Genomic DNA, 27,079 nt, shown 5'->3' with positions numbered 1-27,079 from the left:
TGATTCATCCATAGTGAAGATATGAGTCAAATATTTTGGCTTTGTTCTGAAGCCTTTCTTGGCTTGGACTCAAGACACTGGACATTGTCTTCCAATTTCCCAGCTAGTTCTCTCAAATCTTCTCAAAAGCTACTATGCAAAGAATGAACAATGGGAATTACCTAATAGGCCTTCCAAATGCAATACCCAATAAAGCAACATTGGGGTTATGTAAAACCACTGGTCACTAAATTCTATCTCTGATCACCAGCAGATTAGTCAACAGCATGAATTTATCAGTTTGAATGCAACTCAGTATAGAAAAACAATTCCAGGATTAGAAGTACCAATGAGATACAACTTTTCGGTATATGAAGCACTATAAATTTACCAAGTATAGTGGAGGAAAAGTTGAAAAATTCTATTACACTATAATGATAATGATATGAATACACAGAAAACATTAACATGAAACAATCACATTTGATAAAGTCACTTTTGAACAATTTTTTAAAAACCACAAACGGGAGCTATATACACTATCCAAGCTTTTCGTCAAATAATCTGACAATAAAAGTTTTCTCGGTTCTAATCTGAGAAGCTGACCTGAGATTGTTGGAAAAGGATGCTCTTCTCTGGGTTTATGCCGCAAGCAAGAAGAGCAGCAGTCATGTCCAAGATGCTCTGCCGAAGGACGGCTGGGTCTTGAGGGACAGTGACCGAGTGTAGGTCAACGATGCTGTACAGCACGGAGCCATGCTCATCCTGTAATTTCACCCAGCTCTCAATGGCTCCCAGGTAATTGCCGAGGTGGGGGATCCCTGTAGGCTGAATGCCAGAGAATATTCGCTTAACAGCATCTCTCTGGAACAGAGGAAAACAAACATTTTTGCTTTTGAGGCAGAATCCACAAATCCTATGCCCATGTTACCCTAGCTATGATGGCTACTCCTATTTTTTAAAACCGCAATCTACCAGTCGCCATCCTTACACATTTATTTTGTGCCTACTCTGTGCAAAGCACTATTTCAGGTGCTAATAGGGACAGAAAACGATATTTAAAATGTTTTTTTTTGCACTCAAAAACTTACAAATACAAAAGCACATACGAAAAGATCCGCATCCCCATGAAAATGCAATCTAATTGGAGACAGAGGATATATTCATGAAAAGATAAGTAACAGTACAATGTGGCAACATGATCATGACCAGTTTGGAAAGATAAATAGTGGGATACAGGCAGGAGTTCCCATGAGGAAAAGATGACTGTGGGTCCGGGGGTCAGTGAGAAAGGCTTCAGACGTAGAATCAAATTTCACTGGAGATTAAAGGGGCCTCAAGGGTTTTTCATGTGATTGCACTCATTTTGCAGTTAAGGCAATGACGACCATAGCATTAGGGCTAGGGGCTACTGCTAGTTACTTAATTGAGTTTTCTTTAAAAATAATTGCTGATATTATAATTCAGCGTACAGGATCTTGGGCTAGAAATTAGGAAACCTACTGTTTATTTCTAATAGTACTACTTGATAGGGTTATTTAACTTTTTCATGCTTCAGTTTCCTTTTACTTTTGATAAAATCAAACTTGGTTTTTTATTTCTTCAAAAGGAGTTTTTAATTCTGTATAATTTTTTAAATTATAAAAACATTTTTGTCATGGTCATGTTTTCCCACTGGTTTACACTTTATAATATTGAAGTTAACATAGGAAAATGAGAAGAAAAAATGTAACACTGGGTGAAAAAATGCTCTTTTTTCCCTTGAATGATTTTGCATTGTATACTGAAAAGCTAAAAATGAATAAATATCAGTAAATGTGCTGTAACTAAAAGGTTCTGAAAAAATAAATGCAATATTATCATTTTTAACAACAAAATATTAATAATAGCCATAATATGCTGACAACCACTATGTTGCAGGCATTTACGCTCAGTGCTTAAACTACATTAATGTATTTAATCCTTACAATACCCAAGATGGTAAGCATTTTATTATCTTTAATTTACAGATAAGAAAACTGAGGCTCACAGATCTTAATAGATTGCCCGTGGTCACACGGTTAGTAGGTGGAATTGAGATTTCAAGCTAGGTATCACTAACTTCAAAGCCCATGTATTTCTACAAAACCCAAAGTCTTTCCACTAGCCACCATGTTTTGCTTAGCCATTGTCTATTAAGACTTTATTACATTCATTGTATTAATTTGCAACTTTTCTGTAGATTTGAAAATTTGCAAAAAAAAAAAGTTAAGAGGGGCCAAAAGAACATTCTTCTATGTGTACCTTTGTGTATTGTGTGCCAAGCTGACCTAGTGTCTATACCTAGGAGTAGAATTGCTGGGTCATAAGGTGTGTGTTAACATATCTTCAACTGTACTACAGCGTGCTAAACTATTCCTAAGTATGCAACAATTTGCAGTTTCTACCATCAATTCCTGTTGCTCCACATCCTCATCAACACTTTGCCAGTGTTTTTATTTTTAGCTAATCTGGTGGAAATGAGGTGGAATCTCATTATGATTTAATTGCATTTCCTTGATTATTGAAGAAGTTGAGAACTCATATGGTTATTGGCTGTTTTTATTTCCTCTTCTGTGGAGAGCCTATTCAAGTTATTTTGCCTATTTTTTTCAGATTAGATTGTCTGTTTATTGATTGAAGAATTTTTATATATTCCGGATACTAATATTTTATCAATTACATGTGTAGACAATATATTCTCTCTTTGTGTAGCTATTTGTCTTCTTTATGTTACCTTTTGATGAAGAGATGCTCTTAATTTTACCACATATATAATTTTTGACTACAGATTTTTATGTTATAGAAGAAATCTTTTAATACCCTGAGGTCATGAAGACATGTAAGTGTATACACATATATACATATATAAAACATATGTATCTGCATGTGTATGTATGATTTAAAGTTTTATCTTTCACATTTAAGTCTGTATCCATTTGGAGATTTTTGCATATGGTGTGAGGTAGACATCCAATTTTTTTTTTTTTTTCTTCTGTATAGATACCTAATTGTTCCAGCACGACTTATTGAAAAAATTTTCTTTCCCCACTGCTCTGGAATGCCACTTCTGTCATAAAACAAACATCTCTAAATGTTTAAGTCTGTGTCTGGTCTTTCTGTTCTGTCCCACTGGTCTATTTGTCTGTTTCTGCACCAGTACCACACTCGCCTTTTTAATAAGTCTTGGGATCTGGTGGAGCAAGTCTTCCTACCCTCTTCTTCAAGAGTGTCTTACCCAACCTTGCCTCTTTACACTTCTCAATACATTTTAGAATCATCTTGTCAAGTTCCAAGAGAAAAAAAAACTGTTGGGGTTTTTGATTGGGATTACATGGAGTCTATAGATTGCTTTGGGGAAAACCGACATCTTTATAATATTGGGTCCTCCAATCCAGGAAACCATATAGCATATGAGGATCTAATGTAAATCACGGTGACTATAGTTGATAACACTGTATTGTATAATTGAAATTTGTTAAGAGAGTAGAACTTAAATGTTCTCACCAAAAAATTTTAGAAATATGTGAGGTGATAGATGTGTTAATTAACTAGATGAGGGAGAATCCTTTCACAGTGTGTATGTATACCAAATCACCGTGATGTATACTTTAAATACCTCACAATTTTATTTGTCAATTACACCCCAATAAAGCTGAAATAAACAAAAAAGAAAGTGACATAAAAAAATCCTTATCTTTATACCTAACACTAACACCTAAGAGCTAATCTGCTTTAGATATGTGAGTGCCAAGGCTACTTAAATTGTGCCCTTCCCTTTCCCCAAGAATTCCAAATCCTACAAATACAGTCTATTTTCCCCATATCTGCTTATTTTCCTCTCTACTCCTGAGATGATAGCCCTAAATAGAGTGCTACATCACAGTCCAATGGTCCAGAATTGCACTTGATTTAAGTACTCAGGAGACCTAAAAGACTTGTGGCTCTGAGGATGTGAAAAATATCTTTTAAGTAACTAGAACAAATGTAATCTTACCACTTAAAACTGTACACACACACACATACACACACATATACACAATAGGCCTTCAAATGACTAACTCCCCAAATCATAATTTAGAAACATTATTTTAAAAATAGTTTGTAGTTGAGAACTGAGGCTAGGAGGGACAGAGACAGAGAGGAGTTAGCACAGGATAAATACATATGAGTGAAGCTTCCTCCAGCACCTTAAGATCTTAACCAGCTCTGGGTTCCTGATATGGGAATAAGGAAAGGAGCTTTCAGTGAGGTAAAAAATGATTAATGGGCTTTAGGGACTGATTGATGAAAAGAGAAAGCAAAGCAGAAAAACAAGCTCTGAACTTAATAAATGGAAGAGAAAAAAAATACCATCCAGAAATGCTTGACCTAGGACGAAGAGGGACTGTTTATGCTAGTGCAAAGGGTTACGAAGACTAGGAATACCCTTATGTATCTAGGAAAAAAAGAATATGAATATTTCCACATAAATTCCTTCATGGTGAAACTAAGGAATTATTCCCCAAGAGAAATGGAGAAACTAATTCTTGAGAAAATTTGAAGAGAAAAGCACTAGAGGACAGACTGTGGGAAAAAAGAATTGTGACCGGTGGGAATGGATCAGACATGATCTAATACATCTTTTCCATTCTCTAGTTTCTGTGATTCTATACATCCATGCAGAGGGAATGATGTTATCAAGAAATAAGAGCAACAAGAAATGTTTTGTTCAATTTTCAAGGCGCTATTAAAAAAATACAGCCTCTAAATGAGAACTGGATTCCTGGTCTTAAAAATATACAGAGAGCGTCCTGCTCTTCTGTGGTGAGTTTATGTTCCTGTCTGTTCCCCAAGCAAGAGTCAGCAGGCAGCCTGGCGGCATGGCAGGGGAGATACGCCTGGTACCATGAAATCACGGGGCTGGAATGTGGAGTTTGGGTGGTTGGGAGGATGGGGGTTCTGTGTTCAAAAGCCCTAGAGTTGGAAAAGAATGAAAATGAAAGGAGCATGGGCTTCCCAGTGGACAGGAGGCAAACCACAAAGAAAACAGCTTCAAGACTAGCCCACAGGCATCCGCTCATGGCGAAGTCTGGAGCATCAACCTACAATTCCATGGCCATGCACAGAGGATAGAAAAGGAGCATTTTACAAAATAGGTCTTCATTTTTATTTCAGGTGTATTTCCTTAACAAATGCCACTTCCAATCAATATATTCATTGGCTCATTTTGTAACAGAATCGGCATTACCAATGGGCAGCTTCATCCCTGGAATTTGACATAGTATCTCAGAAGAGAGGGTGGGTGTTTGAATCAAAGGGAGAACGTACTTATCAATCTGTCACATGTAGCTAAAACTATTCCTGTCCTAAGGTACTGAGCATATCCCAAATTCATAATTATCTTAATTTTAATTACTGCACATAAAAGCAATTGAAAAACCCCAAGCTGCCAATTATGGCAAAAGATAATTTTTGTGGTTAACTAAAGAAAACTTCTGGCTTTAATCCCAAGTGAATAAAATACATTAGAAGAAGGCTGCCTACTAGCTTTGAAACACTTTCAACTTTGGTATGGTGGTGGGAACCAAAGATTTCAAGGAAAGATTTTAAGACTCTTACTACCAAGTTCTGCTTGTATCCAGCTGCAACATCAATTGTTCATTCAACACACCTGTTTTAACTATAGTCAAAGTAAACCCAAAACTTGGCTGAACAACCACTATGTCTAACTGGTTCCAGGAATGTCATGTTATCACAGATCGTGATAAAAAAGTAATCAAAAACATTATCAACTAATTGGGATGAAAATCTCTTTCTGTAAGTCCTCTTACTCTTCTACTTGTATATAAATAAAAAATACAGCTTAAGACTCTCATTCCTTAGGTCTCTGTTAGTGGTTGTCAAATTCTATCATTTATGTCATGCTATTATTTCAATCCTAGTCTCCTCAAATATATCTTTAACATTTTCTTGTAAATGCCTCTACTACTAATTAGTGATTTAAGAGCTGAAACAGAGGAGACCCAGCTTAGAAAAATAGCACTTCAGCCCTGACTGGGAGGAGCCAGGTGCTCCTCTGAAGCTTTCTTTGGCCACGGCTCAGCATTGTTCTGCCACATTCAGCTCTTTCTTCCACAAAGTACGGAGAGCCCTGGGTCTGGTGAGAAAATGCTGACTCAGCACCAAGAAAAATGGGTTTGTTTCTGCTCAGAAATAAAACCATATGCTCAGACCTGGGAATCAATATAGTAAATATTAATTCAATATGAGAGAAAGCAGGTCTTATATTACTCCCAAACAAGAAACAATATGTAGGCCAACAATTAAAACTGAAGGAAAAAATTATTTTTAAAAAGAAAAAAGGAGAAAGGAGTGACTAACCCACTAGATTACGAGTTCCTTCAGGGCATAGATGATAAACACTTAATATACATTGTTAGGCTGGTGAAAGAGTTTAAAATGAATAAAATTGATTTTAAAAAAAGTTTCCTACTGACTTATTTAAGCCCCTTCCAAATTTCAAGAGCTATGCATGTATTTACCACACATGCACTGAGCTATCCTTCCATCAGGTGATGGAATGCTTTTGCAGATGTATTTTCCTTCTTGTGATGAACTTTCGCTATCAGAAACATTCCCTGGCACTTGCATGTACCTCATCTCATTTGATGGAAGTAGGAATCCTTGGCCTCACCTTCCAGGGAAGGACACTGTGAGGTTAAACAACCTGCACAAGACCACAGGCAGGTAGGTCAGATCTGGATCCAGGCTCTCACCACAAGACTCCGCGTTCTGTCTCCTTCCTTCACCCTGGGCTACATCCAGTTTAGAAATTCTTGACTTCAAGGTTGGCTGGGCCTTTAAGAACCCTCACTTCTACCATCATCTCCTCTCCACACACACTCCCCTTCCCAGAAGGGGAAAGGGTGCTGCAGAGATGTTTACCAAAAAGCCAAGACCACACAGCTGGTGGTACAGCTGAGGCTAGAATCCAGAACTCCAGAGCTCTGCCCACACCACCAGACCACATAACGCTCTTCCTCAGGTTTGTACACATATCATGTTCTTTTCTTCTGTAGCCATTTCTTTTGTAGCTCAATATCTCTTTGGGCTTATATTCTTCAGGTCTTTCTTTTCTGTTTTTTTTTTTTCTTACATGTCAAACAGCAACTCAGCAAATGTCTCCCCAACAGACAGAGATGATAAAATACAAAGTCTGGGGACTTCGGCTCCCAGGAGAGATTGCACTGTCACCTTAGGGCAGCTAAGCTACATTCAAATACAAAGGTTGTGTGTAGCTACAGAATAAACTGGCAAGTCCCTTTCATTTTTATTGGAAAGGTGATTAAAACTAAATTAACATATTATCTATACATGACATAAATAATTATAACATGATACGTAATGAGAAATACGTTTAATTCCTAATGATAACACTGCTCACTAAACCAAATCAGCAAGGGTCAAATTCTTGACATAAATATCTTCACCACCACTGCATATGTATTTTTATAATGAATGGAACAGTAAATACAGGCAAGAGATCAAGAAGAACCAAAATTTTAAAAGTATAAAGAATGATCTGAAATGCTTAAGAAAAGAATAGTTTTTCCTTATAAGAAAATTCAAACATTGATCTTAGAGTGTTAGAGAGTATCCTGGGAAGAAATGATTTTATCATTACCTCTCATGGCCACCTAAAGGCTTATCCTACCAACCATTATCACTGGTCACACATCCACATCAGTGCCTGCCTGACGTCCTATCTTCAGCTGATGGTCTGAGAACATTTATCCTTTTGCCAGCAGCTGAGAGATTTGGCTCCCCACACCAAAGCCCACAGACTGTTACTAAATGTGTGAGGATTAGATTACACTGGTTTTAAAACTTTTCTTGTTTTAGTTAAATACCCTTTTTCAAATGTAACATTCTTACTAGATGTGCCTGATATGTAGAACAGTCCAAAGAAAAGGTGGGTAGGTGGATGGATAATGGGAGTTAGTGAGGCAGCCTCAGTAGGCAGGCCCCTGCCTGCTCTTCTGCCCTCATCCCAGTCAGCCTCTGAGGGGCTTCCTAGAGCACAGGTTTGAAAACCACTTGATTCAAGACATTTTCAAAGTATTAACATTTTGTTGAAAATAAAAAATTGTCTTCCTCAGGGTAGTGGGAAATATACAAGAGAAGAAAGTTCTTAAACAAGAAAGTGTGGGACAAAAATGCAAATATCACATATGCTGACTTAGCTCTATGGGTAACTCTTCTCATTTCTTCCTCTGGGTTAAGCTTCAAACTTTGAGTGGCAGTTAATGCCCTTTCCAGTCATCCTCCATTGTCCTCCAGGAGGAGCTGACCTAGTTACTTGCCATTCTTGTACAGCTTACTCCCCTCTGCATTCAGACTGTTCCATCATCCTGGAATGCCCTTCACCCAATTATCTGCCTGGGGAATGCCCCTTGGTCTTCAAGGCCTAACAATCTCTCCCTGATTCTAAACTTCTTAAACACACCCCTTGTCCCTAACACACACACACACACACACACACACACAGTCAGTCTCTCTCTCTCCAGGCAGAACAGATCAACCCTTCATCAGTTTTTCATTATTGCACATATCACATTGGTAACTTGGTAAATATTTTCCCACCTAGAATATGAGCTCCTCTAGGGCAGGGGCTGTCTTTTTCATCTTTATATCCCCGGTATATAGCAGTGCCAGGTACATTGTGAGCACCTAATAAATGTTAATGGAATGAATGACAAATCTTTTTCTCCCAACTTTGGTTCCAAATGTAAAGGGCAAAATAACTATAAACAAGATGAACCAAATGTTCCAGTTATAAGCAGTTCCTAAACAAGTTATGTTCTAAGAGTTTGTTTGAAAATTGGTTTTCTGAAACTCGGAAACCTAATTCTTTAAAAGATGGTTAAGCTCCTGGAATGCAGCTATTGAAGCCTCACTGAATCCACAGCATTTCAGAAGAATGGTGTTAACAGCACAATTTCAGCTGTACCTAAGCACCATTCATAAAATTATTTCTGTGGGAAAGTGAAGTCCATGGTCCATTTTGAGACACTAGAAACCTACCCAGTGGTGGCTCTGATTGTGAAGTAGAAAGAGCTTAAGGGGAGCAATCTGGCAAGAAGAGGAGGGTGTATTTGCATATAGAGTAGACTTTTAAAATTAGATTATATGATTACTTGGAGATGGCGCAATATATTAACACTTCCTCAAGCATCCATTAGCTTTCCTAACACTGACATTGTGAGTGTGGACTGCCCTAGAAGAAGTTGCCCTGGTTACCATTGTTGGGAGAGAAAGAGCACAAGGAAGGTAGAAGGAAGGCATGACAGGCTTTCATGGAATGTTCTGTGTACCAGCAGCATCACCATAACAGGGAACTTGCTAGAAATGCAAATTCCTGGGTCCCAACACAGACCTACTGATTCAGAAATTCTAAGGGTAGGCTTATCTCAGAAGAAGAAATGAGAAGAGTTATGCAATCTGTGCTTTAACAAGCCTTCAGGTAATTCTAATGCATGCTCCAGTTTGAGAGGGGGTTTTGGGCACCAATATCTATTCTTAAAATTCACTTCAACTACATAAAATGAGGTCCAGATGAAAACATTATGAATGAAAAAGAGAAAATACCTTCTAAGCCAACAGTTCTCAATCTTGGCTGCACGGTGATCACCAGGGAGCTTTAAAAAATACTGATGCCTGAGTCCCATCCTCCGAGATTCTGATTTAATCAGTTTGGGATTTGGCGTGAGCATCGGGAGTTTTAAAAGCTCCCCAGGTGATTCTAATGTGCAGCCAAGATTGAAAAACCACTGTTCTAAGCCAACTACTACATAATTATTCTCCAAAGCTGCCAACCTGCTAGGAAACACACACACACACACACACGCACACACACACACACACACAAATAAAAAGGCTGTAAAACTGTGAAAAGTAAGGTCAGTTGCTTATAATTTACATTTCAAATAAGAAAATCCTTGCGACAGTTATTTATTAAGGCATGGTCAGAGGCCTCTTTGGCATCAGGCAGTTCTGATATCACATTCGGCAGCCATGAAGGTCAGCAGATTACGAAGATGTGGTTTTAGCCTCTACATTGGCAAGAAAAGACACCTACGACAACAAGTAAGCACAGCATCTTCCACAGTTAGGTAGACTTACTCGGCAATGTCCAGTTCCATAAATCCTTATGGCTCAGGGATTCAGGAAGCATATGTAGCCCAGACTGCATCAAGAAAATAATCCCACTAAGAAGGTTTTGACATCAGAATCGTAAGGGATAGAAAACAAACTTACCTCTGCATAGAATGCTCTTTTTTACCCATTTCCCTGCCTGGCAATTCTCTAACTCTCTCTGATCCCTACCAGAGAGTCTGAATACAACACTCAACCAGCTGTAGGTGGATCTCATGGTTAGCTCAGTTGGTTGACAGAAACCTGGACTAACCATAGGTGGCCTTGGCTAAGTGAAGCTGAGATGCCGGAAATTTTTATGTACAACGTATAAAATAACTCAATGACTATCTCAGCCATTCTGAAGCTTTGAGAGAGATACAGTGTGAATTTCTTTCAAGCTACTCACACTACAAACAGAGAAAAAATTTCTAAAGTTATTTTCCTGGCATAAAGATAGTTCACAAAAAAAGAGAATCTCTCTGGCTGTCCTGACCACCCCTTGGAGAAAGAAGTCTCTTTTCCCAGCCACCCATGGCTCCCCTTCTCACCATCCAACCTGTAGACTGATACAATCCTCAGGGTTGTTCCAACAACACTGGCATCAGTTCAGACGTTCCATCAGCTTATACTGTTAACTCAACTTTAGAATCAGTTAGAAAAATGACGAAGTCAAGCAGTAAAAGATGATGAGGATAATTTACTTGGTTATTAACCATGGTTAAGAAGGAGGCTCTAGCACCAGATTGCCTGAGCTGAAGTCCTGTTCTATTATTTATATGGCCTTGAGCATGTACAAAATGGGGATAATCATATACCTACCTCACAGAGTGGCTGGGGGGATTGTGAGGAGTTTATTAGTGTAAAGTACTCAGTACCTGGTATGTAGTAAGCTCTTCATAAGTTATCTGACCATTTATGGAGGTCAAAATTTTAAGTATTTATGTATTTTGACCCAACCATTCAACATATAGAAATCTGTCCTTCAGAAATACTCATACAAGAATGTAGTGACTCCTGGCATTCCCTACACAATTATTTAATAACGAAAGAACTACAAACAACTAAATGTTCTTCAGTAGGGAAAACATTACAAAAATCATAGTTTTATTTTTATATGATGGAATTCTATGGAACAGATAAGAAGAATGTAAGTACTGAGAGCACAGAGCGGAGGTGAAGAGGCCCAACTCTGGAGCCAGAACGCCAAGTCCAATACCAGCTCTGTGGTTCACTAGCTTTGTTTCCTTGTGCAAGTCAGACAACCTCCTCACCTGTAAAATGGGAATAATAATAGCAGCCCCCTCAAGGCCTAACAACAATGCTTAGTCCACAGTGGTTCTACATAAACATTTGTTAAACAGATGAATGCTGACAAGGAAGAAGACTACATATTTAACTTAATAGTGGTTACCCCAAGGAATGGGAGTAATGACTTCTTTTTTGACACTTTTGTACTGTTTAACTTGTTTTTAAGGGCATAGACATTTTCTGTAGCCAAATTTTAAAAATAGGCCTAGTTTTTCTGTATACAGCCTGATTATATTGATATGTAACTATAAGAGTCTCATACTAACAAGAATGTCAGTCATTACCATTTTCATTTTACATAATGGGAGATAAAGTTAAGTGACTTATTAAGCTCGCATATGAAGTTATTTGTAAGACGGAACTAGAATGGAAACAATATAGTGTAATAGAAAGGGCATGAGTTTTGAGGATCAGACAGTGCTAGGTTCAAATTCCTTCTACATCTCCTAGCACCTTGCACAACTTAACCTCTCTGAACCTCAGTTTTATCATCTGAACAATGAGGTTAACAATAATAATAGCTAACATTTACTATGCAAATGTTAATATTTATTTGCACTATGTGCAAAGTACTATAGCAAGAGCTATGAATGCACTATCTCATTTAATCCTCACAAAAAGCCCTATGAGGGAGGTAGTACTATCATGTTTTACAGATGAAGAAACTGAGGCACAGAGGGGTTCAGTGAATAGTGCATAGCGAGTAAATACTGGAGTCAGGACTTGAACCTACGCAGATCAACCTCAGCTGTGTATACTTGAGAGGGAGACCATGAGAATACACCAAGGCACTCAAGAAATTATTTCCTTTTACCCCTCTGATCCAGTAAACGATGCTACCTTCTAGAATGTATGACCTAAAATCTGCTTTAATTTTATGTTGTAATGAACTTTTTAAGACAATGTATGATTCTCTCTCCTGCACTGCTCACAATACAGATAACTGCCCTATGTTCATCTTGTTTTCATTTAGAAGTGGTGGCCCATACCAGGGCAGGTGACAGGGACAGTGGTTCTTATTCATCTGGGCAGCAGCTTCAGTGCTAATTCTAAACACAGGTGGTGAGAGAGACAGCCAACAGGAAGGGGGAAGGAATCACTGCTGACATGTGCAACTGGGAAGATTGATGGTTTCCCTCTCTGTTTTTCCCCAATGCGTCAGCCTTGGGGCAGAGACGCAGGAGCTGCTGTGCTGGGGACAGTAAAATACACAGTGCGATGTCTACCTTGCTGCAACGCTGATTAATGAGACTGAAATGACACAGAAAACAGGCGGTGCTTCGGAAAGGGAATTCACAGGCCTTCCTTTCTTTAATGATTTCAACAAAAGCAGTTCCCATAAACTGCCGGGTTTGAATTGGAATACCCCGTGGTTAGTGCAAGGTAGGGGTACATTTGGTGGACCGTGTGGCACAAAGGGTGAGAGTGTGGGGGGGGGGTTGTAATGAAGTACATTCACTTATGATCAAGCGGGTACAAATCATAATGAATGAATTCCTCTCCTCTACTTGCTTGGCCAAAAAATGTCACAAAATTCCAGGTAGGACAGTTATTTACCTACCTATCTTTTTGTTTTTTTTTTTTAAAGATTTTATTTATTTATTTTTCCCCCAAGGCCCCAGTAGATAGTTGTATGTCATAGTTGCACATCCTTCTAGTTGCTGTATGTGGGACGCGGTCTCAGCATGGCCGGAGAAGCGGTGCGTCGGTGCTCGCCCGGGATCCGAACCCGGGCCGCCAGCAGCGGAGCGCGCGCACTTAACCGCCAAGCCACGGGGCCGGCCTTACCTACCTATCTTAAGGTAAAGAGGACACGAGAATACTCGACCACAAAGATTTTCACCCTGTTAAAGCACTTTCGCTTTTTAGAGCCATGAGATAATATCACCAATTTTTCAGGTTTTACCACAGCTGCACGATGTATACATTAAAACTGTATTTTCTTTTTGAGAAAAGATGAATTTTAACACCAAATATTATTTTGATACTTACTATCAACTGTCTATTGGACATATCCATTTGAATGTCTCACCGGCAGCTCTTCAAACTTAATACTATATCCAAAACTAAACCTACTGACTCACAACTTTCCAGTCAACTCCCCCCAAACCTGCCATTTTGTATTTTCAATCGTGGCTAATGACACAACCATCCACTCTGTCTCCCAGTTGTGAGGAGCCATCCCCAATTCCTTCCTTTCCCTCACCAGATATTCTGTGGGTTAAAATCCTGGCTCCTCTTATTACCAGATATGTAATCTTTGGCAAATACTATCTGTGCCTCAGTTTCTTCTTCTGAAATCAAAATTTTAATAGTGCTACTTCAAAGGATTATTGCAAGAATTAAATAAATTAGTAAGTAAAAAGTGCTTAGAACAGCACCTGGCACATAGAAAGTGCTCAGTAAATATTAGCTATGATTGATCTTAAATGTTCTCACCACAAAAAACATATATAATTATGTGCTGTGATGGAGGTGTTAACTAACCTTATTGTGGTAACAATTTCACAATACATACGTTTATCAAATCATCATGTTGTATATCTTAATGTTACATGTCAATTATGTCTCAATAAAGCTGGAAAAAAAATCTTCGCTATCATTAACATCATCTAATCAATTGCTAAATCCTCAGAGATGTTATCCAATACAATTTCACTTCTCCATCTCCATCAATGGAGTCTAAACCCCAAACATCTCACCTGTGCCATTTCAATAGCTTCTATCTGACTCTTTTATCCTTCATTCCACCATCTCAACTATCTTTCTAAAATACTGAGTCTCCACTGGTTCTTCCTTTACCGGGTCAATCCAAACCCTTAAGTTAGTGTATAAAATCCTTTATAATCTGACTTCACACACACACATACAGATTACTTAGACATGGTAGGGGCAAGTATCTCCATGAATGAACCTTAATTAAGCAAGTGAGAAATCCTATGAGAAATTTTGGGTTAATGTTTTACACTTAACATTTTAAACATGCTATTTTTCATTAATTATCCTAGCACGAAAGCCAATATCATATTTAACTGAAACGACAAGAGTAATCTTTAGAATCTATAATTTAAAGACCAAAATGCAAAAAATTTCATATAACAATTGACATTATTCTAAATAACATTAAATTTACAGTATTTCCATTGCTTGGTGTAGTGGGTTGAATATGTCTCCCCAAAATGCACATCCCCCTGGAACCTCAGAATGTGACCTTATTTGGAAATAGGATATCTGCAGATGTAATCTGTTAAAATGAGGTCATACTGGATTAGAGTAGGCCCTAAATCTAATGACTGGTGTCCTTATAAGAAAACGAAAGACACACAGAGACACAGAGGGAAGAAGGCTGTGTGACAAGAAGGCAGAGATTGGAGGGATACAGCTACAAGTCGAGGAATGCCAGGGATTGCAGGGAGCCACCAGAAGCTAGAAAGAGTCAAGGAAGGATTCTTCCCTGGAGTCTTCAGAGGGAGCATGGCCCTGCTGACACCTTGACCTCAGACTTCTAGCTACCAGAATTGTGAGAGAATACACTTCTGTTGTTTTAAGCTCTCCAGTTTGTGGTACTTTGTTATGGCAGCATTAGGGAACCAATGCACTTGGCTAATGCAGTAAACTGATAGTGAGTCTTTCAGGATCTGTAATCTGCCAGGCCACTGAGCTTCTTCTCCACAGCTGCACAAGCCCATGCTGGGGCAAGGTAGAGTGGAACACAAGCATGCAGCATTGGCTATTGTGATGGGCCAAACCATGACCACACATAGGTAGCGGTGCTAAGATGCAGGAAGCATTTTTGGATAAAACATGTCAAATAAATAAACAACCAAGACCAACTAAGGGGGTATAATCACAGATGAAGTTGCTGTTAAGGTTGTCCTGGAAAATCAAAGTTCTAGGATTATATTTACATTGATTCCGTACAATTATTGCACATGGTTGGGTTTTCTCTATTTATTTCTTCCATTTAAACAGTAGCTCTGAAATTTTCACTATGCTGTAATCACTCAGAAAAATGTAAATTTAAACTTGGCAAATACTATTTCCTCTGGTAAAAATATTGTGTACCATTTTTCTGAAATAGTATGACATGCACTATTGAACTGCTATGATCTCTTGTTCTCTGAAAGGACTTTATTTTTTCCCTTTGAAACATTAAGAGATTGGTTTTTGGCATAATTACCCCAGCCCAAATTGTTCTGAGACATCAATTTTCTTAGATAATAAACGGTGAACTATTTCTTTTACTTTTCAAAACGAAGTAAACATGTCTATAATTTTTTTTGAAGCTCTTTAGAAAGAATTCTTAAAATGCTTTGTATGTAATAAACAAACTTGGGGAAACAAAGGGAAAAACTCACATTTGGAAACCAGTGTCAACCAATCATTAATTCACTATCCCCTCTTTATGTTTGAAAGATTATCTGGATAATCTCTGGAAGTTTTTGATGACAGCCTATAATGTTAGAGAACAAATAGTCCAACATATTTTTGACATACCACATAGCTTCCTTCATGTTACATCTTTGGGCCTCTTACACAAGTTCTGAAAAAACTGGCAATCTATATGTAGATGCAGAGACTGTGTTGTCAAAGTGTCAGTATTGGGGGCATTTCAGAGTTTTCACCTTCTCACACTTATTAATAAATCTTAGAATTTTGCACAAGTGAGTACTTAGCTCTTCTCTAAAACTTCGCCATCATATTTAATTTTCTACTCATGTTTAGTGGCAAAATCATGTGTGTGTGTGTGGGTGTAAAATAACTCTATATTCTTTAGTCAGTTGTCTCATTATGCCTAATAAAATTCAAGAATATTTCTTTAATTAAGATAGCCTTTCCTTTCCCGATTATTTACACAAATTGATGACTTTTTTTCATTCTGCTACTAAGTTGCCTCATCCTGTTTTGTTGAATAAGCTGAAGAAACATACATCTCGCTTATAAGGTAAGGCAGCATCATAGTTTTGTTTCTAGTTCCAATTATTTCATTTGGAATTTGTGCGTTCTTGTACTAACCACGTTGTGACTGTATAAACCAAAATAATTATTCTCTTTTATATTTTAGTTTTCTTTCCAACAACTCCAAAAACCTGCCTTTATTCACCACTGAATATTTATTATGTCTCTTTTGCAGTAAACACTGTTTTCCAACAAACTTTCAACTCTGATTTTATTTTTATATATTTTATATATTTTTATATATTCATATTTTTACATGGATTTTTCTATTTTTGTAAATATGCTTTGAGTCAAAAATGACAATTTTTCAACAGTTGCACCACAAAATCAGCACTCACACTCAAACTGTAATGATTTTAAATGCAGTTTACTTCTGAGTTTTTAAAACTCCTCTCCCCTCTTCAATTGGAAATTTTTTATGTTGTACATAATTCTCCTCTATGACTAAATTTTTATAGGTAAAATAATTAGCATAAATAATAGAATATTACTCTTATTTTCAATGACATGGTTTGAAAGTGCATTTTGAAAGTACATTATTTTTCATCTACCTAGATGAAAAATTACTGTATACTAAACAATTATTAATGATAAAATACTTGGTACCGTAAGTGACATGACTGTTTGCCAAAATCGGCAGACTCTTTGACATCTTTGTGAAAAATAACACTGAATTTTGTTTTGATGTTGCTATCAAATAATCATAGTTACTGAGAAAGGAACTGCAAATGCTCATGTCTGAACCACCAAACAGAGAAGAAGAGTGAGAAATACAGGTACCAACTGGAAGAGAGCTGCTTTGTGTAGACAGGCAGAACCTCAGCTGGTAAAGAGGATGCTATTGAAATGTCAACAGTTGAGTTATACTAAAGTGATTTTCTTTGTTCATTTTCCATCTTGATAAGAATTTTTAAAAAATGCTGTTGTAGAAAAAGTAGCCCAATGACCTATCAGATAATTTATGGAACAAAGTATTTTGCAAGTTCCCTCATGTTTCTAGCAATTTTACCTTTTTTGCTGGCCCCCACCACACCAGCATCGCTGAGTCAGTAAGGCCCAAGTCCACTTTGTCGGCCTTTTTCTTCCACCATTCCACTCCACGAATTGTAAATTTTTCTTAGTTCCCTGAAGAAGCCATACTCTTTCTAAACTCTAAACCATTGCACATTCAGTTCTCTCTGCCTGGTGTGCCTTTCTCCACCTGACAAATTTCAATTTATCTTTTAAGACCCAGTTCAGATGTCTCCACATTTGCAAAGTCTTCTCTGCCTTCCCAAGGTTAGTTACTAGCTCCTCTAAGTGCCTCCAATGCCTTGTTCTCCTTCTATTATAGCACATGGTTGTACTGTAATTTACTTTTCCTACAAGTCTACTACCCTCACTAGCCAGTGGAATCCTCAAGGGCAAGAACCATGTTTTTATTTCTAACATCAACAGGGTGGAGGTTTAATATATGTATACGAATGAGTAGAAATGAATACTAACTATCTGCAGCTGATAGAATGTGGGAGCTGGAGGTCTGGGCTTAAGTTCCATGGCACTCGGAAGCCCCAGGGGAGAGGAGGATGAGGGAAGGACATTCACCAAGACTAGCAGGGTATTTTCAAATTATCCTTTCCCAGGTTACCTGTGCAAATGCTAGCCATCTTTTAGTCAACAATATCTACAATTATCAGAACACTTTTTCAAATTCTTAATGTATTGTAATTTTAGTTGAATCTATAATAAAATACCCTTAGAATAAAATGTGCTGAAAAAATTATTTCTATGAACCCCTTAGAAAGTTGCCCAACTCTCTTTAGAATGCTAATAATCTCACCTTTAAGGTTGAGAGTGGATTATATGTGATAATTTCCTGACATTTTATTTTAACAATGTGCTGTTAAAGAGGCATTCACAAATATACAGGCAGCTCATGGTACAAATTCAGTTTGATTTGTGACTAGTTCTGCCCTTAGATAGAGTGTGTCTAACCTACAATACAGTGTCATTTCCTCTTTTCTGGAAGACAAGCACTGTGTGCCCCCCACTAGGCACCCACGCCTACTCCACGAGGGCAGAAACAGCAGAACGCCACAGGATCAGGATGTTTTGAGCTGAGTTAAGGAAGGGGATTTATGGGAAAACCAAGTGGAAACGTTGTTTACGTTTTTTTTAACTGAATCTTTAAAAAGAATAAATTAAGAATCTCAAAACCAACATCAGATGTTGTGTGATGACTTTGACACAACAAATAACCTCTTAAAACAAAATATTTTGAAATCTAGTTCCTCCTTCGCTCAGCCGCTGCTGCCATGGTTCAAGGGGCCAGGGCTTCCACTGTGACGGTTCCTAACAGCCAAAAGCAACAGGGAGAAAAATGCTTTGGTCCTACTAGTGTCCCCAGTAGTAATGAAGAAACAGCAAACTGCTAATGTTACCTGATAAGCAGAGGAGAAATGTATGTTTTAGTATCAGAATCATTTCAATTTTCCTTTATTAGGAAATAACCAATTTAGAATATTAGTTCACTGATTTAAAATCAAAACAAGACCCATGTTATTTTTTATGAAGGATAATAGAGAAAATTTCCCAGTGAACAAGTCACATTTTACTAGCCTCATCTTAAGGAGTCTTCCTCTGCATACTACAGGTGCTCGATATATAATTATTGAATGAATTATATTATATATTATTAAATATATAAATTATATTAAATATTATTATTATGTATATTGAGTTTCCTTTTTATTCGCATAGAAAAATAAAACACTGGAAGTGTTTTTCTTTTCTTTTTCAAGCAGTGTCTGTCCTTGTCCTCCTTTCTCTCCAAAGTCTTTCACTAAAGTAAAGGCCTGTGCCGTGAAATCTGGAATCTTGATGTTCACTTACCACATCTAATCCTGGATTCCTAACACGGCTCCTAAGCCTTTCTAACACCCCACGCCTGTCGTTCAGTTTTAAACAGGAATATCTGAACTATCTCAAAGGTACTGGAACATTCAGATGAGGAGGCAAAAACTCCCAGGTCCAGGTTCCTAAGAGGCCAATGAAACTACAAATATGGGCCCAAATATGACATTTCTGAAGGTGGGCCAGATTCCAGAGCTATAAGCAGCAGTCACCAAGTACAGAAAGGGATAGGCTACCTTAAGAGGGGCCAAATAGAAGCTATGAGTATGTGCACAAAGCTTAGTAGGGATAATGCTGCTAAGAATCGTCAGCATTGCTTGATTTATGGTTTGGAGGAGATTTTGTTCTTCTTAATCTGGAACTAGTTGTTGTTCTCAATACCAGGAGATCTGAAGGGGGAAAAGAAGAACAGTAAGAGAAGAAAGGCCCTGAATGATAAGATGGGAGAGCAGACAGTACCAGTTTGAAGCAGAATAAAGAATAACTTTGGATCTACTGGATAACCTGAATAAGGTACAAAACCGAGTGCTGCTGTCCATGACACTCCCTTTAGTAAGATGGCCAGAACCCAGCAAGGGTTCTCCAGCTTCCTAGTTCAGTGTGGGAGATCTGGGAGTTACGCTGGTATTTAGGGTGCAGCTTGGGGACCATTCCTGTCCACAAGGAAAAGTAATGTCTGTGGTTAGGGTTTGGCAACTCTTCCTGCCATCCTGTCCCTGTGTATGAGACAAAATAGCAATTGTCCTACAAACTACTACAGAAGCTATAAATTCATACCTAAGTACATCCTGCAAAGACCCAAACCAAAGCTTGCTTTATCAGAGCTTAGAGTTAGATGGCCTCCAGCTACCTTAAAACACAGCCATATGCTCCCTGATAATACAGGTCCTATTATGCAAGACTCCTCCCCGATCCCAGAGGAGACCAAACAACATGCCATTGCTTGCTGTTGCTTCCTATCCACGTTTTAAAATAACAGAATAAAAAGAAAAAATCCAGCCACAATTGGCTCCAGTTGGTGTGAATAATGAGATGTGGTTGTCAGATTCCTGGAAAGCCGCCAGCACGGTCATTAGCTGGCCAGATACTGGGCCCACTTATAAAGAGGATAAGGAATACAACTTTAAATGAGGTCAATTTTAAGGAGACTTTAAATTTGGCATTTGGGTGTGGGATGAAACAATCTATAAATTAAAATCCTCCTTGCATTAAGTGCTCTCCATAAGAAAGAGGATAGATTGGGACGAGATGAAGCTTCCTCAATTTTGGAAATCAAGCTTTGCCCAATTAAAATCTGGTCTTTTTTTGAAGTCTATGATGGAAGAATCCTAACTTTGACAAGTTGGCAGTAATTCTTGTGATCTATTTTACTGGGATATATATTGTCACTGCAAAAATAAAACATACTACAAAACTGGAGAGCAGACCCTGCCTGTGATCATTAGACAGACTGGACCAAGTGCCTCAAGCCTTTGATGCCCCTGACATATTATTTTCTGGATGGTGTCCAGCAACCCAATGCAGAATAGCTTTTTCTCTACTGTATCCAGATGGCAAATGGAAGAGATCAAATTCAACAGTTTCAGGGCTAACCTTAATGGATGTGAAAGGCTGGCTTCTCTACTAGCTTTTCAGGGATCTACAATACAAAAAAGGCCTTTGAACAAAGAGACAAATAATTGGCTTTTTTTTCCTCTCTCTTCAAAACTAAACCATGGATGTGGTAATCTGGTTCAAATCCATCTTCTGGTTGAAAAGAACAGACAAATATCTATCTGATCACTTCTAATCACTGACATTCTCATCACACTTTCTGTGAAGTTCAGGTGGGTGTTGCTCTTAGTATTCTGGACAGCTTTTTTTTCACCCTTCAAGCAAATATTTTCAATCTTCCTCTATTTCCTCCAAAACTTTAATAAAATATACATATTCCTAAATGTTTAAGCAGCATCATCTTCTAGTAAGATTCTTACACCCTCATTAGAGGCTGAATTTCAGAATCGGCTAGCATGAGCCTTACATGTTTGAGTTAACGTATAAGCATCCACTAGAACATCACTATAAAGCCATTTGTACAGGAAGAAATATGGTATGAAGGTCTACCTTACTCTCCAGATGAGAGGTTTTACTTATTGAAGTACCAGAAATACCTCATTTTGAAACAATTTCACATAGAAGTTCTATGGTGTAGATCATAACACCAGCTTTGTAATTAGTAAGTGATAAAGGAGGCAACAATGAGGAGGAAGGCTCTGTATTTGAAAGAAGGGAATAAATTTACCTTCCGTGAATTAGTCAACACAGATGGTTGTTAATAGAAAGGTCAACTTAAAGTAGTTCTCAACCTGGGTTTAGGACTTGTGAAATCGTACACAAAGTTTTGAGAGTTTACGTACATAATTTTCTAGGTAAAAGGTCCACATATTAATCGAAGGAAATAGTGGCACCCCCCAAAAAGTATAAGAACGCTGAGGACAAGACTTAATAGAAACAAGATGAGGTACATTAACATATCTAAAGAAAGACTATGCCCTCTGGAGGAGTGGAAGCTTAGAAAAAGCAGCTCTATTGGGAAAACCTTGGCCATCTATTTAGAGCGCTGTCAAAGGGAAATGGTGCTGTGACAGAGGCCAGGAATATGAGGAGCAGGAACCCAAGGAGCAGTTATGTCCCATAATGGAGATGGAGCTTTGGGTTATCATAGCTTGATTACATAGCCAATGAGGTGATCCAATGAACTCCCCTTGCTGTCATTCCATTCCTATCAAGCTACCTTATTTTAATAATTTGGCTTCCCAATTAAGTTTACTTGCAAGTAGAGATTATGGTAAACAGTGAAGAAAAGTAACTGGTACTCCCGATCATTCTATCTTCATATATGATATGTGGTGTGTGTGCGTGTGTACATGCACTTGTCTGTGTGTGCATGTGCACAGATGTGTGCAAATTGATCTATGAAACATTTTCCTCACTTGGCTTCCAGGATGTCATCTTCCACTTTTCCTCCTACCTATCTGGCTACTATCATCTTGGCTGGTTCTTCTCATCATTCTAATCTCTTAATGTTGGAATGCTCATGAGCTCAGTACTTGGACCTCTTCTCTTCTCTTTCTAAAAGCACTGCTTAGATGATCACACCCAATCTCATAGCTTTAAGCACAGTCTATACTGAAGCCTCACAAATTTATATCTCTATCTAGACCTCTCTCTTGGGCTTCACTCTCATATATCTAACTGCCTACCTGACACCTCCACTTAGATGTTCACTAGGCATCTAAACTCCACATATCTAAAACTCAACTCCTGATCTTCCCCCCAAAGTCTTGTTCCTTCTGCAATCCTTACCATCTCAGTAAGTGGCAAATTCATTCTTGCAGTTGCTCTGACCAAAAACCTTGGACTCCATCTTGACTCTTTTCTTTCTTTCATCCTACATCTAATCCGTAAAAAAAACAAAAAAATCTTGTTGGCTTTACATCCTTTAAAATAAATATCCAGAATCTGATCATATCTCATGACACCATCTTGACTACTCATCCTCATCCAAGCCACTATCATTTCTTGCTCAGATCTTGTACAAGCATCCTAACTGGTCTCCTGGCTTCTATTCTTGCTCCTCTATTCTATTTTTGACATAACAGACAGAGTGAGGCTTTAAAACATATGTCAGATCATGTCATTCCTCCAAGCAAAGCCTTCCAATTGCTTTCCAACTCAATCTGTGTAAAGGACAAAATCTTTACAATTGCTTCTAAGGTTCTACACAATTGACTTCCCCACTTCCACCCTATTAGCCATCTGACTTCATGCCCTACTACTATAATGGGCAGCGTAATGCAAAACCAACCCAAGGTTAGCACCCTGGCTCCTTCCCCTTTTTAGCTATGTGCATTTTGTTGCTCATGTGACAAGTTACTTAACGTCTGTTTTACAGATCCTCACCTGTAAAATGGGGCTAATAATAGCACCGCTTTATAAAGTTGTAATAAGAATTAAATGAGTTAATATTTTCAAAGTATTTAGAAAAGCATCTAAGATAAGATACTTACTATATAGTAAGTACTATATAGTATCTGTTAAATAAAGAAAACGCTCACTCTTCTTCAGCCATACTGGCCTCTTTGCTGGGCTTCATAGATGGCACATTAGCCTCCACCTCATGGCGTTTCCTCTGCCTGGTGTGCTCTTCCTTCAGCTGTCCACCTTGACCATGTTCTCACGACCTTCAGGTCTTTCCTCAAATGTTACCTTCTTGGAGGCCTTCACTGACCACCCAACCTAAAACTGCAATACCCCATGGCAGTCATCATCTCCCGTCCCTGCTTTATTTTTCTCACCATATCATTTATTATCATCTAACATACTATATATTTTAATAACTTGTTTATTATTTATCTCTCCCTCTGGAATGTAAGACTTTGTGTTCTTCATTGGTCTATCTCTAACACCTAGCACATAGTAAGTGCTCAATATTGAATACATCGATACATGTAAAATATTCACGACTTTATTACTCCCATGACTTAGAGATGAGGACAGAGTTCACCAGGTGACATATCCAAATAATACTCCAATGAACAGAAATTTTTAATAGTTCAGGAGACACTGCATACAAATGGTCCAAAATGTCTTACAAGACTACATAAACGAGAGAAGAGTAGATGTTTACATTACTCTTATTCAGCATTTTGTTGTATTCTTCCCACCTCTTAAATACTCTCCTAAATTGATTAAAGGCTTAGAAAGCTGGCTCTCTTTCTACCCTAACTTCTGTTATCCAAGAGAGTTCAATTATCAGGTAGATTATCCATCCAATACTCTACCATTCAATACATTTGCATGATCTCTTAAACCCCAACCATCTATTCCCATAGTCCTGGACCTTGTCATCACCCAGAATGCCTCTGGTTTTGAAACCATAAACAGCAATATTCTACTCAGTCTGCAACCTTCCACCTTTCAACTCTTTCATGCTTTTATTCCCACTATACCTGCTCTCCAAGCTCATTTAGAAATCAGAGCCTCTGATTTTTCCATTTTTTCCGTAGCAGTCCCTATCTGTCCTCTCTTCTTCCCTACTCAGCCAGGTCCAAGGTCAATCACTCAGACTATGCTCTCATTAGCAACCCACCTCCACTTGCCATTACGTCCCAACAGCCATGCAAAAACTCTAATCCTGGATACGGGCTAGAGAGCTCATTCTTCACTTATATACCACTGTAGCTCAGCACTTTTGGTGAAAAATCTTAAAACAATGCAGAATCTACCCACAAATCTAAGTTATAGTTTCTAATCTTAGTTAGGTTCTCAATTCTCAACACTGCTTATTGAACCCTTTTTTAAAAGTTATATGCTGCTCACAATGTGCCTGGTACTGTTCTAGACACTGATAAATATTAATTCATTCAACGGTTACAGTAATCCCCTGAGGTAGACACTATTATTGTCTCTATTTTATAGATGAAGAAATTAAGGCACAGAAAATTTAAGTGACTTGCCATGGACAGACTGCTAGTTAGTGGTAGAGCTTACTAACTCTAAACCCTGGCAGACTGGCTACAGAAATCAAGCTTTTAACTTTTTTTGTGTGTGTGTGAGGAAGATCAGCCCCGAGCTAACATCCATGCCAATCCTCCTCTTTTTGCTGAGGAAGACCAGCCCTGGGCTAACATCTGTGCCCATCTTCCTCCACTTTTATATGGGGCGCCACCACAGCATAGCCTGACAAGCAGTGCATCGGTGCGCGCCCGGGATCTGAACCCGGGTTGCCAGCAGGGGAGCACGTGCACTTAACCGCTACGCCACAGGCCGGCCCTCAAGCTTTTAACATTTACATTTACATTTTTTTTTTTTTTTTTTTGGTGAGGAGATCAGCCCTGTGCTAACATCTGCCAATCCTCCTCTTTTTTTTTGCTGAGGAAGACTGGCCCTAGGCTAACATCCGTGCCCATTAACTTTTAACTTTTAACTCATCTTATAGGTGAAGAAAATCAGGTGCAGAGGTTTAGGAACTTGCCCAAGGACATCCAGTTATTGAGTGGAAGAACTTGGATTTGAACCCCTGTAGTCTGACTTTAGAGCCCATATACTAAACCACTAATCTACCCCATCTCCTAAAGACTTAAGCCCCGAGAGAATTATAGCCATCAAGTTTTGGAATTCCTGGATTTCCCATCCCGTTCCTAGGCCCACAGGCATCTATACCTCTTTCTCCCACTCTCAGAGTTGATCTTTCTCTCCCAGTGTTCAGTCATTCACACTGGATTGCATTTCTTCCATTTCTTTCCATCTTTTTCCTGTATCTTCAACCACTCTATCTTTACTGGATCCTACAATCATGCTCAAGTCTCTTCCATCCTAAAAGACTCTAGTTTCAAAAAATTTCCTTGGTCAGGCAATTCTTTATAGCTTCTTTCACTCTCTCTGACACTTTCTTTTCACTCAGGTCCTCAAAAGAGCAATCCTCACTTCCTTACCTTTCATCTCACTGTAATTATTCTTCCACAGCAATAACTCTTCTAAAGCTGTTTTTGCTAATATCATTAGTGATATACCAACTATAAACTCTAATGGATAATTTTAGTTTTGATCATGCTATACCACTATCTTGCTCTTCATTTCTTCTTTGAAAGTATCTACCCCATGGGAATCCTTAAATCCATACTGGAATGAATCTTCTCCCATCTCTATCTCTTTTTTTGGATTCTTCAACTCTGGTCCCTCTCCCAGAGTTTGAGCCTACGGAGGGTTAAAAACCCCTGATTTTTAAAAATTATTTTTTCCCACTTTACATGATTTTTTATGATCTCTCCATATTAAACACAAATTTAAGTGCTATTCAGCTGACAGTAATCCCATCAGTGGTCATGGATTTGTTACTCCTTTTAGAAGAACTCCTCTCTCCCCCCATCCCTTCCCACATGTGGTCCAAATGGAAGCTGGATGACCCAATTGCCACATGGTTAGTGTAAAGGTGGGCATTTGACTTTCAAGAAGGTATCATGGAAGCCTGACCAAAAAGTCTGCTATTTAGACAGAAAAATAAGATGAGAAGATAACCTGTGTCTCTATTTGAGTCATAGATACGTTAATATATTCCCAATGAAAATTAAGGACACATGGTCTGCTAAAGAATTTCTGTTCCATTTTAGAATTTGAAAAACAATGTGGGAGATGTCATATGGATGCTGAAATGTTGGAATTTCCAAGACAGTTTAAAGATTTATGGGTACAACTGGTCCTTGATTTAACAAGATGTCTGGTCACTATAGTCCAAGACTTATCAGGAAGATGCTGCAATCAAACCTCTTCTAACAGAGATGACATTCTGTGATACTTCTATGATTATGCTAGTCGATTTCAGGTTTTATTAAATATGTAAATGATAAATTGGTAAGCAACTATAACAAGAAAACTTTCCATACCACTACTAAAATGCCACTAGCCACTTTAAAAGAAGAAAAGATAAGTTCTTTGTAACGTAGATATAAATTCTGCTTAAATCACACTATTCCACACTTATCATGGTGCAATGAAAAATGCAATAGCATTAGATTGGAAGCTTACAAATGGCCTTACTGTCTACATAGTGTAACAGTGTGGCGAGACTTGAGGCTGCTTTCTATATCTATGCAGAACATACCAAGATCTATACAGCAAAGGTGCTAGGCATGGTTTCACAGGTTGCTTTAAAGGGACTTAAAATGAAAAATTAAGAAAAATGGCAATGTTGATACAATAAATG

At 38.2% G+C, this 27,079-nt stretch overlaps 1 protein-coding gene across 2 annotated transcripts in view; it reads right to left on the bottom strand.

Annotated features, from left to right (window-relative positions):
• WARS2 (tryptophanyl tRNA synthetase 2, mitochondrial) overlaps positions 1-27,079 on the bottom strand; it is a 79,088-nt gene that overhangs the window by 42,177 nt on the left and 9,832 nt on the right. The window contains exon 2 of one of the 2 annotated variants that reach the window (XM_004420600.3): positions 586-843. The exons of the other annotated variant lie outside the window; for it this stretch is intronic. Coding sequence (XP_004420657.1) covers positions 586-843 — 258 coding nt within the window. The remainder of the gene's footprint in view (positions 1-585; positions 844-27,079) is intronic. 2 annotated transcript variants of the gene reach the window in all.

Source organism: Ceratotherium simum, chromosome 2 (assembly GCF_057802395.1).
Source record: "Ceratotherium simum simum isolate JZ-2026a chromosome 2, ASM5780239v1, whole genome shotgun sequence".
NCBI lineage: Eukaryota > Metazoa > Chordata > Mammalia > Perissodactyla > Rhinocerotidae > Ceratotherium > Ceratotherium simum.
The sequence above is the reverse complement of the archived record's forward strand: the minus strand, read 5'-3'. Positions and strand labels throughout refer to the sequence as shown.